General features: G+C 39.3%; 1 protein-coding gene across 1 annotated transcript in view; it reads left to right on the top strand.

Moving 5' to 3' along the window:
- gpc5a (glypican 5a) overlaps positions 1 to 19,908 on the top strand; it is a 118,088-nt gene that overhangs the window by 2,132 nt on the left and 96,048 nt on the right. Inside the window, exon 2 of the mRNA XM_062430722.1 lies at positions 1,135 to 1,296. Coding sequence (XP_062286706.1) covers positions 1,135 to 1,296 — 162 coding nt within the window. The remainder of the gene's footprint in view (positions 1 to 1,134; positions 1,297 to 19,908) is intronic.

The following is a 19,908-nucleotide window of genomic DNA, read 5'->3' as shown; positions in this document are numbered from 1 at the left end:
AATCTAGGTGTTTTGGTTTTCTTGCTCCACTTAAGTTTTTTTTCAACGTGCGCATTAGATAAACATGTTCATCGCATGTCTTTTTTTAGCAATGTTTTGGGGATGTTTACTACCCATATAGCTTTTTTGATCATTTGTTAACTGCTGATGTTTTTACACAGACATAAATGATCATTTATTTAGATGCTTTGTCTTTTTGATGAATGCATATCTGAAGGAAAGAAATCGGCCTGTCAGCTCAGACAGGTTGTCAGCCCATCTTACAGATAATGCAGAAAATAGTCAGACACATCCACATAATCATGCCTTCGGGGCAGTTTAGGGTGTCCAAGTACACCTGACTTATGTGTCTTTGGAATGTATGGAGGAAAGTGGAGCATGCAAATCCCTGGCCCCAGTTTGTGCCTCTCTCATGTATTACCATTACATTCAAGTCAGAAAGGTAGGCTTTTATGTCACTGTCAAACAATGGCGGGTATATATTTTTCAAACACAAAAGATCGTTTAACAACACTATTTCTAAAATCCTCAAAGATTCTCATTCAGTTTCTGAAGTTGCGGCTCTGTTTCCAGATCCAAACAAAGATGGTAGCTAAATATGATATATGTCTTCGCTTAATTTATTCCACGTGAACCAAAATGTCAGTCATGTCAGTCATATTTGTCTATATTAATGTTAAATTCTGTCATTTTCATTCAAAATAGCACAAGAATAGCAAAAATATGTAATTTTGGCCACTTGGATTAGGACATGTAGTCTTGAGTTGAGTAAGATTCAAAATATCTATTTTTTGTGCAACAGATGGAATATTTTGTCATGGAGACTGTTAGAAGAGTCTTTGAGTATTCAGGAAATACCTTTATATCAGCAGCAAGTGTTATTAAAACAACATTCTGGGTTTTTCAAAGATTGCTGGGTATATATTTTTTCAGGAAATGAATGCTTAACTGTTACTCAAATGTTATCATAACATATATAAAGACACAAGTATTTCCCATACAGACATGGCTGAAGATGAATATGATACTATATTTCTAAGACTGAGCCACCCTGTTTCTTAGTCCTAGTCTTGCTGCTAGTTGCTCCTATCATCTGTGTTTCCGGCTTCTAATGTTTAACTTTATGACTCTCAGGTTCAGACCTTCAGGTGTGCATGTCTAAGAACCAGACCTGCTGCACCAAGAAGATGGAGGAGAGGTACCAGGTGGCGGCCCGGCGAGACATCCAGAACCTTCTTCAGACATCCAGCTCCAGCCTCAAGTTTCTCATCTCACGCAACGTGGCTGCTTTTCAAGGTAAGTGTTAGCTGTTGTAAGGTCTAAACTTCATACGCACATACTTAGACTATTGCACAAAGTGTTTATATGGATAATTGCACGTGCGTAGATGTTTGTGTGTGTTTCAGAGTTTGGAGTATACATTCAGGGGTTTAGATTTGTGTGGGTGTTGTAAAAACACTGGATGAGTCAGTGTGTGTGCGTGCGGTGAGGCTCCACTTCAGAGCAAACAGAGTAGAGTCTGTCCTCCTTCCAGATCTACCGCTACACTCTGATCTTGAGATTAGATAGGTTGTCTTTTCCTGAAGGAGACTCAGGAGGCTGTCTGCAAGGCTTTTTCTAATTGTTTTTGGTACTGTGCAAGGTGTCTAACTCTGTATCCTCATAATAATGTCAAACCATCCTATTTAGATGACTGGAAAACGGTTTTCCCATCATAAACAGGCTGCTTTGCTCAAGTGGATGTCCATTCGTGCATTTGGTTTCAACATCTTTCTTACATTGTTTCCATTCCTCACCATCATTTCACTCTTCAGGGCTGACTGATAGTTACAGGCAACAACCTGCCTCGGTCTGAGCGCTCCTGCTGCCCAGTGTGGGTTGCCTCTCCCACTCTAGCTGATAGATGTCATGACGGCTGAAATAGGTGGGCAACAAATACAGAGCTTGTGACTTGAATGTACAGTCTCAGACATATCATTAAGCCAATTCAGTTTAACGATGTCTCTCAGTTTAAAGACGTACAGTTATCCTCCTCCTAAACTCAAATGATTTATAGGAAAGTCTCACATGATCACAGTGTTTTAGTTGTGGTTTGCAGGGGAATTGCCCTGTTTTTGTCGTCAGATGTTTCGTGTGTCTGTTTGGGCTCTGACGTTGAACTGAAATATTCTGCATTTGTATAAAAAGTTAATGAAGCATGACATCTTTAAAAAACTGAACTTAAAACAAAGTTGCAAACATTGCCGGTCTTATCAAAGTTGTCAGCGTTTTAAAAGGATTGACACTATTTTACATTTTTCTCTCAAAAGAACAAAGCCAACAATGCGTTCTTTCAATATTTTTCTGACTTCCCTATCCTGTCACACAAAAAAGGTCACAAATATATATTCCAGTTTTTAGTATTTTCCTGAAACAGCTGGACACAAATGCTACCCAAGCAGAAGTAAATATTTGTTGGGGACTATTTCTGGCAGCTTAAAAATAGCCATTTGTTGCTTTAGTGAGTATTTACTGAAACAGGACAGTATTTTGGGGATTTGAATGAAAAAGTACTGTGCCCACGTACAAGGTAATGTAATCACTATGTGCAACAGTGTGGTTCACTGATGTGTTTTTAATAGTTTTTGGACAACAAGGGAGGTCTTATTTTATCTATGGCACAGAGGAACAAATCATATCAGGCTTTGGCTACAGTTGTTAGCAGGTTAAACTCTTTGTTGGTTTTTTCTTTTTTCATGGGCATTGTTGACCCTAAGTAAAAATAAAAAAATATCACCAGCCTCATCATTTTATAACTATTTAGGCCCCTCTTTAAATTTCTAACAATTGCATTTGCCTTCCTGCTCCCAAAAGTTCCTGCTACATTGTAGGTGTTGACAACGTTGCTCACACAGAGCAGCAGTCAAATAAGGCTGCAGGAACTGCTGTAGCTGTTTGGAAAATGCTCCCAAAATGAGCAGCCCTCACATGGTTTAATCTGTGGAATGGCAGCCAGCGCGCCCCTGCCAAACCAAACAGAGTTCCCTGTCAACATCGGCTCTCATCGGTCAACAAACATTGGCGGCTGCTTCCAACATACAGGCTGCGTAATACAAGTGGCAACAGATGATATTGGAGTTACAGCGTCACTGCTCTGAGAAATAATTATGTAGAGTTCTCAAGGTATTTTTGTGATTTCTTTCATTGTAATCCAAACAAGGTTTGCAACTATTTTCATAATTCATTAATCTGCCGATTACTTTTTTGATTGATCCGTTATGTGTTTGGACTCTAAAATGCTCTTCACAATTTTCCAAAGCCCTTGATGACATATTCAAATGGCTTGTTTGGTCCAACCAACAGTCCAAAATCCAAAGAAAACCACACACCAAGAAATACTCACATTTGAGAAACTGGGAGTGAAGGATGCTTGACATTTTGTTCACAAAACAAGTAATCTGTTATCATAATTGTTGAAATGTAATTTCATGTAAACCAACTAATCTATAGCTGACTAATAGTTTCAGCTTTAATCCAAACAAAGTTGGTAAAATGTGGTTTATATTTATCACAACTTTAACCAAATTATACTTTAAAAATGTGTACTACCTCCAACAGTATTCATGTGCACATGCTCATTATTGGTTGTTGTTGACAATTTAGAAAACCTGTGTAGAAAGATGACACTTGATCAGCAGTCGTTAAAACAGTCTAACACTATCTGTTTACACACACACACACACACACACACACACACACACACACACACACACACACACACACACACACACACACACACACACACACACACACACACACACACACAAAAACAGAGCCACCCACGTGGCATTGTTCTACTTGGCTGTAGAGGTCTTTAAGAGCCTTTGTCAAATGGAGAAAAAATCACTGTGGCACCATATGTATGGGAAGCACGGAGGGACAGAAATGTCTGGCAGGTTCTTAGATCTTAACAGGGTGGAAGAAAGAGCTGTTTTGCTGTTCATGCGTGGACATAAAAGAAATTCAAGTCAAGCATTTAATCCCTCTTTCCTATCTAGGGAATGTTCAATGACGCTGAATTAATGTGAGTGAATTGTTTCTTATTCATGTTGTGTGGCTGTGGGTTTTTGTAAAGGCTGTTTTCAGATTATAATGCCAGTGGAAAATGGCCAGCAACTTAAGAGATCATCTTGGAATCAAAACACCAACACAAGATAAAGAAGAAAAATCTCATTTAGCTTTTATTGATTAATTCAAGAACAAGTTAAAAGGCAAAACACTCTGATGGAGTACAGGAGGAGAATAGACAGGAAGCATTTATTTTCAGGGGGGGGGGGGGGTGGGGGGCTTTCAGGGTATAGAGAAACAAACAAGTCCCTTAGTTTTAGTTTGCAAATGATTGGCAGCCTGCACTGTAATTTGAGAGACAACAGAGAACAAGCAGAGTGTATAATGCATCAATACCACAGACAGGAAAGAGGACGAGTTAAAAGGGGGCAGGCTAATGTGGTCATTTGTTTTGTGCAAAGCCTTCAATTAGGCATCTTTTATATGATGCAGCTGAAAGGCAAGGGGGGGGGGTAAAGAAATTAGAAGAATGTAGATGGATAACAGTCTAAAACACTCAGGAGACACTGGGAAATAAAACAAACCCATAAAATGCTATTTAAAATGTTTTTTCCTGGGGGATTCCACACTCATGTTTCTGTGCTTGTAATGTGCCACAGTTATAAAAAATCTTCAAGGGCAACTTTTATGTAGAAAAAGTATAGTCAATACTATAATATTAATGCAAATAAGCGAAACAAGCGTCTGAGCCGTTAATTATGAGTGGAGCCTCAAAGCGCAGCTCATCCTGCAGTAATGATTCATTACATATTTCTATTTTCTTCAGAGCAATGCGCCACAACATTTATCTCTCTCGTCCTTAAATGAACCCGACCGCTGCCTTCCCAGTCATTTCACAGCCAAAAAAGATAGCTGGGCAACTGGGATAGAAAAAAATCAAAAGAATAAAAGACTAGGTTGATGGAATATTGTCAAGCAGATGGTCTTTGAGCTTTCCAGCACCCCCCCCCCCCCCCCCCCCCCCCCCCCCCCCCCCCCCCCCCCCCCCCCAAGTCTCTCAGGACTGCATGTTTCCATTCACCGGTTGTGAGGTTCCTGCACAGCGTCCACACAATGCACAAATATGCAGCCCGCTGAGCCAGGCTTCAGGGGAGATCTTTTTTCATCCTGTGCAGGTTTGTCTTACATCCATGGCAACCAACCTGTGCAATCCCAGCACCCCGTGGGGCAGGAGTCAAATAAAGCTGAGGAATACAACCCACTATGAATCAGCTGAGAGAGCGTCTAAGGAGGGGCGCTCAAATCATAGCAAAATGCTCTTGAGATCACTAGATCAAAGGACTGCCCTCCTTTGGGAAAGACTTTGAATTGAGAAACTATTTGGAAGGCAGTGTATATTGCCTTGTGCTGACTGCAGAACTGAAGGATACTCCAAACTCTGTAAATAATATAATCAGTGTCCTCAGTGTGCGATGTAATGAAGGATTTTATAATCACTTTGTTCACACTGGAGTCGCAGTCAGTCTTGCCCCAATTGAACCTGAATTCAGTAACAACTTTAAAAACATAGATACATGTACACATTCAGATAAAACATTTATGATTTTACATTTACACATTCTGTTACATCAACTATTAGTTTTAGCTCAATAATATTAAGTTGTAGCTTTGAACTTTTTGGCCCCTCTTTGTGACACATTTTTGGAGAAAAAAAAACAGCTGGGAGGTGAGAAAGTCACTCACACTCTCACGTCTGTTAAGTATTGAGCGAGAATCAGGAGGTGTTTATCCTGTTTAGCCTAGCGTAGCTTAAAGACTGGAAGGAGAGTGAAATAAATAGGAAGCTACAGCTACAAAGGCAAAAAAAAGAAGAAAACGTCAAAAAATAGATATGAAGTAATACAATGTGTGTTTTTTTATATACCATAACTCATCTGAAAGTCTCCACCAATATAACATGACCACGATGATGGGCAAGTTGAGAGCGGCTGTTATAAATTTAATGTTACTGTTACTTAAATGTCTGCGGAATATTGCTGTTGAGGCCATCGACACTCTGTGGCTTGTGGTCTTCATTCCAGTCAATGTGTCATTTTGGTTTCCAGCCTGGGAGAAAAAAAAATTGAGTCAACATGAAACCCAGGAATCCAGCAGACAAGAGTCAGTCGGCCTTTGCTTTTGCATTTGCTCTGCTTGTAATTGTGACCTACTGTTTTGTCAGGAACGCAAGTAGTGCTGATGAATGTTAGATCAAACAGTCGGGACTGAGGGTTGCTATTGTTGAACTGGAAAGCTAGCCTTTTCTGCTCAGGACTTGCTATTTGCACTCATAGATGCTAATTTTGTTTTTGTGTACCAGCTCTTAAAGGATCCACTGCCCATCTTTTACTCATTGAATTGAGAAAGGAAAATAGTTGAATGGCAGTGGCCCCACGGCTTGACTGAGAGGAAACCATAATCAGCTGTCAAATTAGTACAACACACTCTGTGCCAAACAAGGAGGTCTCAGTAGGGGGGAAATAAAGCTGTATGCTGCTTAATAGACAGATGATGTTTAATGTTGTGGTTTTTTTTACAGCAGTTTCTGTGTCAGTACATGAATTCAGTTTTTTTAGTCCAGTTAGGTCAATGCAAACACCCATACCAGGGCTTTCCACAAGGCAGTGGACCAGTGGGAAAAATTAACTAGCTACAGGGGATCAGTAGGCATGCATGACAAATTTTGGCCATAAAAGCCCAAATTTGGTGCACTCTGTCACATTGTTATGCTACTTTTCCGTCACATACACTGATATCTTTTGTTTCTCACAAAGCAGGAGAAAATTACTCAGGATAAGCCATTATGTAAATCTTTGTTAAAATGCATGATGTGGAAAAATATATTTGATCAGATATGTTCCATTACATCACATTTATTTTTAAAACATGATTTGGGGCATGTGATATTAGTTTGCATAATTGATCAATGGCAAGAAATACAAAAGTATTCAAGGAAATTTCAGTCTGTAAAATAACTGTATGAGGCTGAGGCATAGACTACATTTTCCTCATATGACATAGGCCTGTTACTTTGATAACGTTGCCTGTTTTATTGTGTTTGCAGTGTGTCTTAGAGATGGCTCTGCTGTAAAAAGCACAATAAAGATAAAGATAATGGAAAATCAGTGGGTTTTTTGTAGAGTTGCTGCCACCCGTGTTTTCCGAAGTAGCTCGGCTATTGATGGATGTCCCCTGTCTTTGCAATCAGTGCAATTCTTAATGTGTTTTGTCATGACTTTTGCTAATATTTGTCAAACACTGAAGACGACATGCTGTTCTATTCTCAGCAGGACACAACCTTTCAGCTGAGCACACACAAACACATGTTCATATAGAGCATGTGCGGGTGGGACTGATACAGACACAGGCATGTTTCTCTATTATCCTGCTTGCATTATTATTTCATATGGAGGCTAGTAGTTGTAAATGTACATATATAGTGAATGTTGGCTCATATGAAAAACTCTAACTACAACCATTAAACCACAACATCCTGGATTTGAATCTTCGAAAAGAATATTTTTAATTTGATGAATAGAAAGAAGACAGTAATTGTGCATTTTCGTAATTATTAATAAATTGTGATTTTGAGAAGGATCCATTTCGAGTAAAAAACGAGGAATAAAGTGAAATCCTGTCTCTGCCTAGCTTCAGGGAACTGGCCAATCAGAACAGAGTGGGCTTTTTAGGAAGGGGGCTTTAAAGAGACAGGAGCCAAAACAGCATATTTCAGACAGAGGCTGAACTGAGGGGCTGCATAAAAAGCCAAATAAGATAAATAATGAGCTTTTCAAACTGCACATCATGCAAAGATATTCCAGTAGATGCCCAAACTATAAATATAGACATGGAAATGTGCATGAGGCAGGTAATGTATTAATACCTTGTTGAGAGATGTCTGTCAAAATCACATAATGCATATTCTTAAATACATTTTTTCGAATGATCACAGACTCAGTGTCATTGGGGGCACATGACTCATGTTTGTGTCCTAGTGGGCTAATCTGGCCATGCCTAGAAGTCATGCTACTCCTTACAACAAAAGTGGTTTGAACTAACAGACACATGGACTGATGAATGCTGCCATCTTCAGAGCCACAAGCTATAAACAGAGAAACCACAACTCAAATGACATTTATTAGAAAAAAAGAATCAGTCAAAGCTTGAATTCATAATATTTTTGTTCTTATTTTTTTATCAATCTGTATTGTGGAGTACATGAAACTGATGGAGGAGACACTCAGGTCTATGCCATTATTGTGATAAGAGATGCTCTCTGTGATTTACTGTTGTCAGGTTGCACTCATCTGTTTAACAAATGCAATATCATCTAACTACATCACTCAAGTAAAATTATTGATATTTATTTATAGTATGTATTTCCACTGTTCTATTTACACAAGAATTATTCTACCTTAAACCTGCTATCTTCTTTTAAATTAAATTATTGTAATGTGCAGTGCAGAAGCACTCACCTATATTTGCTACTGACAAAATATTTGAATTCTCATTTGACTTATTTCTACTGTAGTTGCTTCAGAAGTCTGCCTTTCAGATAAAGACATTCTGTCTGTATTCTGTATGTAATATTCCAGTGTGATTACCCAGCCAGTCTTCAAGGGATTGTGCAAAAAAGCTGTCCTAAAAGCAGTGCTGGAGCTGCCACCACACTTACCTAACTGCTCCTTTGCAATCCACAGTTTCTCCAAGAATTTCGAGCTCAAAACAGTAATTTCTTTACCAAGGACAGATACTGTGCTGTGACCAGCCCTGAGTAGCACTGCATCACTGACTACAGTAACATAGTGTTCCCTTCCAGTAAAGTTTCTATGTTGGTCACAAATTGGCTGCTCGCCTCAGTCAGGGAAAATATGCTTCTTTTTATAGGACTCTGCATTTTAGGATCTTTTGTCTTGACAATGAATGTTAGATTCCCTTCAAGACACATCCGGCTTTCTCACATACGTGCTGCTTTTTGTTTTATCATGTAAAAAATGATTTTACTGTTTCTGAAAAAAGCCCTACAATATCAGAGGTGTGAAATGAAAGATACCAGTTTTACAGTTTGGTTGTTGGTAAGCAGCATGGAAAACATTCTGTTTGATTGCTGGAAAACAACAGTTGCATTCTGCATAATGACTGGAAGTAATCTACAAAATACCATCTTGGTGACATGTTTGCAGATATTAAAAGTTTTTTAGTCCATGCTGACAGCATAGCTTTAGTGAGGGAAAAGTTCAGTCTGTTGGTTCACCACTTTGGTCCAGACTGGAATATCTCAACAAATGTTTCCATTAAATTTGGTACAGATATCCTCAGTGCTCGGTAGATGATATTAAATGACTTTGGTCAACCCTTGACTTTTCCTCTTGCGCCAACATGAGGTTAACATTTGTGGTTTTAATTGAAATGTCTTTACAGCTATTGGATGGATTGCCATAAAATTTGGTACACATATTTCTTTTCTAGAATATGTGGACATTTTTCACTTGTCCAGTGATATACGCTCACCACTTTAGGGTCGGTGAGTGTATTAGGTACACCTGTGCACAGTGCAGCCATGAATCCTACTTTAATGAGGCTTATACATTTTAATTTTTGCTGACATTGTCAGAAAGATGATAATTCTTCTTTATGTTTATTATTCAGGTCATAGTGGCTAGTGGTGATGTACTTAAGTGCATTATATTAAATGGTGTTCCTAATATTTTGTCTACTCAATTAACATACATAAGCAAAACGAGCACTTATCATTATAATGTACTCCAGTACACCACCACCTCCACCTACTACGACTTCACAAGTAGAATTATCACCTTTCTGACAATGTCAACAAATACTGAAAATAGAAAAAGTGCTTTGCTTCATAAAAGTAGAATTTATGGCAGATTGTATATTGTATATTGGATTGCATTAGATTGCACAGGTAAACCTTATGAAGTGGCCGGTGAGTGTATATCAACATCCTATATGGACTGGCACAAAGACATTTATTTATAGACCTACATGATGAAGGACTTTGTTGATCCCCTTACTTTTCCTGTAATGAAGTTGCAATTTGTTCGTTTTAAAATGTCACTTTTGCTTGGATTGCCATGAAATTTGAACAAATTCATGCTCCCCTTTGGATGAATTGAAATAAGTTCCTTGCTACTTTGGTTCATGACCAAATATCTGCTAAACTCTTTATTTTGGGTTTAGTGCTTGTTAGCAAATGTTAACAAGCTAAACTAAGATGTTTTAGAATTTACCTCAAAGCACCGCTGTGCCTCTGTAAAGCCTAACAGAGCTGCTAGCATGGCTGTAGTGTTTTATTTTCCATAACATCAGCAAACCATTAGTCCTAGACCTGCCTGTCCGTTATTAAAAAACATCATAGTATCTTTCTGGTGAGGTGATAGGAAACCTGAAATTAGTTTAAAACACTGATTTCAGATAGTATCTCCAACCACACAGACATGGCTGGGTGAATGGTGTGATGAATAGTTGCATATATTGAATATGCTGAGTGGTAGTTGCACTTATTTGAAGATTTCATAGGTTGACACTCACAGCTGGCCCTCAAATCCTTTCTAACCTGCTCTGCACTCCTTTGTGTGGGACCTTTCATTTGGCAGACTCTTTGTCCACCGGGTCTACAGCCGTGCCTTCTTTGTTGTCACTCCTTACAAGAGGAGTGTGTGTATGTGTGTGCGTGCGTGTATATGTATGTGTGTGTGTATGCCAGCAAACGCAGGGGCCTCCTCGAGATTCCCACAGAATTTGTGCTTGGCTTTGTGATTCAAGGCTGGACAGTTGATCCAGGGGAGGACAGAGAGTGAAAAAGAATGCGAAGAAGAAGAATGAGCGACTGATGGAGAGAAAGTTGGGAGGATGCCAGATTCTATTGAAAGTCTTTGCACAGCGTTTGAAGTCAGAGGATGAGGATTTAGAGGGAAGCAGGATTATTCAGAGTCAATACCCTTCAACAATCCAGGCGTTTGGGCTGCTGCAATGAAACAACGTAGTCAGACTGACCACGGCTGCTTTTCTCTCTCTGTCTGCCATTCCAGCTCCTGTGTAAGACATGCTGGTTAGCGAAGCGCTTTTTCCAACCTTGTGTCCGGTTCTCTGTGCTTAATGACACGTATTGTGTGTCCATGTTTTCATTTACAACATGTTTTTGTGCTAGAGCATGTACTGTGGCTCTATTTCTTCTTTATCAGTTATTTTAGTTTACTTTGAGTCTTTATGAGCCACAAAAAATCCAAAGCATGCAAATTGCAGTTTTATATTGTCTTTTTCCATAAATAAACTCTTTAATACCTCTTGAGTGCTGTTAGATTTGACTAGACTTAGACAGTGTTAGACTTAAGACTTAATTGCTGACTTTCCATCGTGTGTGTGTGTCTGTGTGTGTGTGTTTACTGCTGATCAGGAGATCCAGCTCAGTTGACACACCTTTTCAAATCCTGGACCACTGCGGTCACACATGCACACACACACACACACACACACACACACACACACACACACACACACACACACACACACACACACACACACACACACACACACACACACACACACACACACACACACACACACACGAACACACACACACACACTTTCTGTTTTATATTTTATCTACGTCTCTTTTAAACACACTTACACACACACAACACTGCCACTAACTGCATAGAGATGAGCCCTAAAAATACACACACTTGTCAGCACTTTACATTGTCTGTCTCCTGTGTGCCCGTTTGAAATGGAGATTTATGGCTGCTGGCTGTTGTCTTAGGGCCATTTTCTGGATTAGATGATGCAGCACGTTGCTAAACAGGAACTGTATTTTTATGACAGATTTACACCATTTTTGCTCTTAGAGATTTACAAAGTGTTTAGCTTTACATGTGTGTTTTGAGTTAGTATTAGTTCAGTGTCATGTTTGTGCAAGAGAGCTGACTGTGCTGCTAAAAAAAATTGTTAGCAGTGTACAGCAAAGACTGAGCTGACACTCACTGCTTTCCAAACAAACCATATTACTTTGATTTGCTATGTTTCTTGAATGCTTCAGGCCATAATAAGCTCTTTTTCTGGAAAAGTTTAACCAAGATTCTTTAAATAATTTAGTTATCCAATTTATGGGTAAACCACAAATTAAGGCATTATTTATTTATGTATTTTTTTTTTTACATCAGAACATTCGACGGAGACAAATGACTTTTTATAAGATGTATTAAGAAAAAAACGTTTAAGCGCAAACATGTTGCAATTTTTATCAAAACATCAGTACAAATTTATTTTCCTCACACCAGAACTCTGGGCATATCTCTTAGGTTTGTGCCTCTCTGTTTCACTGTAGTCATTTGGAGGAAAATCACTTCTTCTGTCAGCCTGACGGAAGGAAGTATTTCCTAAGTAAGGAAGGAGTCTCCAGGGATTAGTCTGTAGTCGTCTGGGCGATGAAATCCTAAACACTGCAACACACAGCAACACACCAAGCCTACTGTCTGTTCCCATTCTCCCCTCTTCATCTCCCCCCACCTCTCATCCTGTCGTCCTTCTCTACATGGCAGATATAATGGCATAATTGTCCTGCTTATCACCAGTATCCTGGCTTGAGTGAGAAATGAATGTTGTTTTTACTGCTGGGAGTCCAGTGTATGATGGCCTGTTCTCGACTGGTGATAAGACTGATATCAACGTTTTAATCCTCCCCCCCTTCGATTCATCCTTTGGATGTATTTATGTTGATTTGTTGTCTCAAATAGGCTTAATGGGAAGTTTTTATTATGATTAGAGTTGTTGCTAATTTATTTTTATATTTATCCTGTTTTAAATGCATGTACCACAGTGTAAAACACTTTTAATTAAACTTGGCCACTGCTTAATCACAGCTCATTCATCAAGAGTAAAACCCAAACTGCAATCTGAAGACTGCTGTTTGTAATACAAGTGGTTTGTTACTGTCTGCAATAAAATAATATTGAACACTTGAAAACATTTACAATATATAACGTCACACATTTGAGATATAAGAGTTAAAATCAGGTGTTTGAAATGTAATCAATCAATCAATCTTTATTTATATAGCACTAAATCACAACAAATGTCATCTCAAGGCATATTTCACATAGAGCAGGTCTAGACCATACTTTTTAATTTAATTCAAAGAGACCCAACATTCCCACATGAGCAGCACTTGGCGACAGCGGCAAGGAAAAACTCCCCTTTAGCAGGAAGAAACCTCTGGCAGAACTGGGCTCTAAGTGGGCAGACATCTGCCTTGACTGGTTGGGACTACCACACAGACTACTGTATCTGTGCTACTTCAATGAATTACTTTAAAGCTGTGACATCTAGTTTAAATACTATATAATTTCCTCATCTCAGAGTTTTCCATTGTCTTATTACAACAATAAAAGCAACTTACACAAAATGTACACACAAGAGAACAAAGAGAACAAGAGACAGAGAACAAGACAGGAAGGCAGTCTTAGTTTTCTGACTTCTGTGTTCTCCTCTCTGCTCTCTGCTCTAACATACTTAGCAGTGAAGATGAGACCTGAGTTCACACAATCCGTACATGGAAACAGACATACCAATGCAAGATGCTTCCATATGTTATAGCAAAATAATATGGACTGTAAACCTTGGTTTTACACATTTTAAGCTTAAAGGCTGAAAGGTGTAGTGTATAGAATTTAGAGGCATCTAGAGGAACGGACTTGGCAGAAATGAAACATAATAACAATTAACATTAGTGTGTCATCACCTGAAAATAAGATTTGTTGTGTTTTTGTTACCTTATAATGAGCCCTTTATATCTACATAGGGAGCAGATCCTCTTCCACAGAGCCGGCCATGTTGCACTACCATGTTTCTGCTGTAGCTCACAATGGATAAACCAAACACTGGCTGTAAAGAGGACCTTTCACCTTTTTCGCTAGTTTCATGACCACCATAGGTTCTCCTACACGCTTGAAAGAGGCAGGGTGTATTACAACTTGCAACCTTACTGCTAGAAGCCAGTAAATTAATTATGACCTAAAATAAAAATAATATAGGACTGAATTTTAACACAATTTTACTTTAAAACGTAACCAAGTGAGGCTGATTGCTAATAGGTTTATTATCTAGCGGGATGTTAAAGCGGGATGTTAAACTGTAACGCTGCAAACACACCAAAGAGTGGCGAAAAGCGACCTCCGGCAAGTTGCCATGCAATATCTATTTAAACCTGCTCTTTGGACGCACTTTTCTGCAGTGAGGTGCGGCCAAAAAAAAGTTGGGAATAGTTTATCTTTTTGCGGTGAAGTACGACGAGAGAAAACCTGCAGCCAATAAATACATAGAGTCGTCTGACATGTTGACTTGTGTTTCAAATCATTTCTTCCCACCCGAAACACATAGAAGATAAACTTATTGTACAATGATAGTAATGCAGAAAACAGAAGACTGTATGGACAGGGATCACCAGTCTGCGCAATGTGACTGAGATTTTATATTTGCATGTGGGTCAGTATTTGGATAATTTTTCTGCTTCAAGTTCAATACCCACCTTGCACACAAGTGTTGAAATAGGCTGTTTATGTCGGGCACTGCATGACATCATGATCACTCCCGGTCTGTGATGCAGTTGCACCCACAGACGGGCAAAGCAACGTCTTTTACTCCTCAAATACACCAGAGCAACAGCAAGAGCGATGTCTCTCTCCATGGCGCAAATAATCTCTTATCAATGATTTAGATTATTTAAGAATTTTTAAGAATTGAATGAAAAAAAAAAGTTAAGTGGGATGACTGTCTTTGGCAACCGATATCAGAGAACATCAGATTTATCAGCAATGTTTTTGGTTCACATCTGTAGTTTATTACTGTGGCACACAGAATTACAGAAATGAAAGGTCACGCCCCCACGGCAGAAAAATGATATTTTTGTGGTGTGCCGCTTTTCGCCTATTCAGTGTGTTTGCAGCATATGGGATCATGCAAATGAACCAAAATGTTCATCCTAATCTTTTTACATGATGAATATTAATCATGTTATTATTAGAGTTGTAATGCTTTGATCAATCGATTAGTCAGTCAAAATAATAATAATATTTCCTAGTTTCTTGAGTTTTATATGTAGTAAACTGAACGTCTTTGTGTTGTGGACTGTTGGCTGGAACAAAACAAGGCATTTGAAGTTGTACCTATGGGGAACTGAAGACTGAATGACTAATCGATAAATTGAGAAAATAATTGACAGACTATGTTATAGCAAAAAACTGTTTTGTATCTATTACTGTACTTGCTTCACAGTAACCCAGATTTCTGAAGGAGAACGTTTGTGCTGTTATTTCTTTGTGGAGAACAGTGCTTCCAGCAGTAGAAATCAAAGTTGATCAGAGAGGAATTTTAACAATAGCAAAACAAAATCAGATTCTCCACAAAAACTTCTCACACTCATCAGTTAAAGTCCCCCTCCAGTCAAAAACATGTTTTTCTTCTTGTTTTTACAGTTGAATGTTTGAGCTTCATTGTGCAAAATGATGTGCAGAGTTTGACACTAGAAGGCTGTTTCATCTGCTACAAGTGGGAAGTGTATCTTGGCTCATTGAAAATACAGTGGAAGGGGTTGGCCTACAAGCATGATTTATGACATCACAAATCCTTTGGAAGCCAATCAATTAATGAACTTAAACAAGAGTGATGTGGAAACTGGCAACCTCAAGTACATGAAAGATTGACTTCACAGGAAAGTAGGAAACATCTTGTGTCCAGCAGATAAACTTTTGAAATACAAAATATTTGCATATTAACAGACTCTAGGATTTTTAATGAGGGAGAAAGAATAGATGCCATTTTAACTATTTTAATGAGGTAATTATGCATATTTTGTGGAAAAATGCCATGTCAAATTATTATTCAAAGTAGAGTATTCTATATACATCTTAAAACATGTCTGGAGGGGATATTTAATATAACATGAGCTCAAGCTGTGACTGAGCAGGACTACAGCAGATTTTGTTATGGATGCTTTGAAATAGCCTCACTGTTGTTAAAATGGGTCTCAGACATGTCTGCCACTTGTAATAGTCTGTTTCGCATGTGTACCAGTGTGTTTTAGTTCCAGTTATATGCTGAGTTTAGGGCAATTGTGAACTGGGTGAAATTACACAGCTTACCACTTTCAAACCCTTGAACTTAATGTTCCACATCATCTTTTTTTATAAATGTAATGTAATTATCCAGTTCAATAGAGTAATCACAGGCGTGCTGTGTGCATTAGGCCTTCTATTCAGGCTTATGACAGCCCTGTTGGCTCCCACATTGGCATCTAACAGCTCCCTCAGGCAAGCCACAGGAAGCCCTCAACAGCCTCACACAGAGCCACCTTTGAAAGCTAATGAAAGCTTTATTATGATTTTATTATTTTCACCCTGGCTTTTATAACTGCGGTGGCTCTCTCTCTCTCTTTCTGTCTGGATTCCTGAAAAATCTTTACAAGGCAATGTGTGCAAAACCTGACCTGTGTTTTCTATATGCACAACATGTATGAATGGATATTTGACCTATAGATACACACACACACACACACACACACACACACACACACACACACACACACACACACACACACACACACATACATACACACACACACACACACACACACACACACACATACACACACACACACACACACACACACACACACACACACACACACACACACACACACACACACACACACACACACACACACACACACACACACACTCACACTCTCAGACGCTTCTCTACAAGAAGCACTTGTGCCCCACTTTATTGACCCTCTCTGCTTCTTTTCCTGAACGGCATATTAAAGGCTATGTTCACAGCGGAGCTCTGTGCTCTTTGAAGTGTTCAAGAGCTGCAACAGATCCTCAAATATTGACTTTTAAGCCTTCTGGTGGAAAGAGAGAGCAGCAGAGAGCAAGAAAGAGATAGAAAGAGAAAGAGATGGAGAAGAGGAAGGTACAGGGACAGACCAATGGAGGGAAGTAGCTTTTGTTGTAATTCAGGTGGGTGTTGTCAGATTTATGGCAGCAGGCCTAAATTTGCTGTGGCTAAATATGTGTTTGTCAACTGTTAATGTATGTGGGGAGGAACGTTTTTTTTATTGATGTAGAGAAGGAAGTACACAGATAAGGGCTGATGTGTAAGCTGAGCCTGACTCCAGGCAAAATAGATTAAAATGACTTACGGTTGTAATTCTCCTCTCCTCTCCTCTCCTCTCCTCTCCTCTCCTCTCCTCTCCTCTCCTCTCCTCTCCTCTCCTCTCCTCTCCTCTCCTCTCCTTTTCTCTCCCCTACCTTTCCCTACCCCCCCTTACCCTACTCTTCCCTCCTCTCCCCCTTCCTTTCCTTCCCAGAGAAACTCAGAGCCAGACCACACTTCTGTAACACCTCTGTGCGGGTGACTGTTTTCAGTTTTAAAACAATGCCCCCTTTATTGAAACTGTAGACGGAAGGAAAAAGAAAACATCCCAGGGCTTTTTAACTTCTCTCAAGAACCCATTTTCCCTGCTGTTTGCAGGTCAGAGTGGTCAGTCCATTAGTGTTGGTGGTGCTGCTGTGGCCAAGTTAAAAAAGAGGCAAATTGTCAGTCCAGGGGGCCGAAACTTACTAAGAGAAACATTTTGACAGGGGGCAGTTTGATATGTCTCAGCCAGATTTAGACCCCTCTTTCACCCCCCTTCCTCATGCAAACATGCTCGCACATGTTCCAACACACTTGCACCGATATAAGGCCCAGTCTTTCTTGGTGGTTTGTTTGTAGATCACAGCAGGCAGGTACACTGAGCTCACTCATGTATTCTGAATAACACTTTCTGCTTCACCTCAATCTCCTGCTAAATCAGAACAGTCTGCTAGGCTGCGTGCGTGCTTGTTTGTGTTTATGATAACGCTGCCTTGATGTAAAGTCTGATTCATTTATCTGTTTTCTTGACACTACTCTGTGTTTTTTTCATATGTTAGTTTGCTTTCTGGGCAGAGAGCCAGCTTGTCTTTCCCTAGAGTAGTTGTCAAATTCTTCTGTCCCTCAAACCTGAAAGTGTGTTTCAAAAAACTCTTGCATTCTCGTGTGAATATCTGTCATGCCATAAAAGCTAAAATTGGAATATTTAAAACTTTTTTACCCAAATCCCTACAAGCCTGCATTCTATAGATTTTGGTGAATAATCACTTTACTGTTGTAAATGTGCACCAGTGTGTCTTGCAGAGATTACAGGCAGGTTTATTTTACCTTTCTATCTTCAGCAGCTTAAGAGTCTGTTGGTCTGTTGGGATAACTCGGTCAGAGCGGTCCAGCTTCCAGTTTACAGCTACAGAGGGAGTAGGAGATAACTATTAAAATAGACTTTATTTATTGACAGTTAAATCCAGGGCAGGTTTACACACATTTTAGGGATAATGATTTCTAATCAAGTTTAAGTTTTTTTATTGCTAGGAAAGCTCTCTTTGATGGACATAGCCGGGTAAAACTGCATGTCACTCCGAACCATAGAAATACAGATGCCTATAGTCAGTAACTCTACTGTACGTCAGTGTCAGACCTTTTCTTCAACAAACATCAGTACAGAAAACAATGTCTTCAAAGTATATCCTGGAACAACAAAATGTGCGTGTGCTTTTCTTTTTCATCCTCCAATAAGCAACAATAAACACATAGTTTTCTGTTGACTGTACTGATTGCGCCTCCCTGCTAGTCATTGACTCTCATTGTGTGTCTTTTGCTCTGGGATGAGCTGAGCCCACATAGCCACTGACTCATCCTCTCTAGATGGAGAGTGGCCTTTTCTGCAGCCTATCAGATGTCACTGGGCTTCACTGTTGTGGTCGCGGCCATTCAGAGAGGATGAATTACATTAATAAAAGCCATCTTTGCGTTGCTCAACAGCCCCGCTGAGGTCGGCTGGTGGCATTTGAGCGCTCTAAACCTGGAAACACGGGAAGCTTCAAACAAATGTTTTGCTGATATATATGTGCAAGCCCTTTAGGCACATTACAGCGTACAATTGAGGGTGCATTGCAAAAGTAAACACACTGTATCTACCATTCCTCTGCTTATTCCTCTGTGTGCTTGTGTGTGTGTGTGTGTGTGTGTGTGTGTGTGTCTTTGTCTGAGAGACAGTAAGAGATTTTGGTCTTTTGTCTGTTTTAAAAAGGTCTTGAACTACAAAGGCTCATCTTATTACTCATCCTGCTGACTGATCTTTTCCTCAATGACACATCCTATGAATATAACACACACGCACACACACACACACACACACACACACACACACACACACACACACACACACACACACACACACACACACACACACACACACACACACACACACACACACACACACACATGCGCGCGCCATAGAAAAACATTAATCAAAACAGCACAAGGCCCTTGTAAGCATTTATACAATTTTTTTCTTGCTTTTTAATGGTTAGAATTTTTAGCAATTTTCACTTTTGGAGTTGTATAAAGATTAAAGATTAAAACTACTGGTGATGATGTAGCAGTGTTTTAATACTAATTAAAGATGAATGTAACAGTATGTGATAGTCAAGAAAAGGTAAAATTGTCTCATTGCCCGTAGCCAAAGCACAACCAAAACATTACATTTTGCAGTTTGTGGAGTGTTTGGTTGACTCCCAGAACAAGTCAGGGAGACCTTGAGAAAAAACCTGGATGCACATTTTTATTAGAAACATCTTCTTTAACATTTAAGCCAAAACAGGGGATGTAAGTGGGAATATTTGCCAATCTACTGCTGCTTTATATTATGTTTTTAATATTCTTTGA

This window comes from Scomber scombrus, chromosome 1 (genome assembly GCF_963691925.1).
Source record: "Scomber scombrus chromosome 1, fScoSco1.1, whole genome shotgun sequence".
In the NCBI taxonomy this organism is placed as follows: Eukaryota; Metazoa; Chordata; class Actinopteri; order Scombriformes; family Scombridae; genus Scomber; species Scomber scombrus.
The sequence above is the reverse complement of the archived record's forward strand: the minus strand, read 5'-3'. Positions and strand labels throughout refer to the sequence as shown.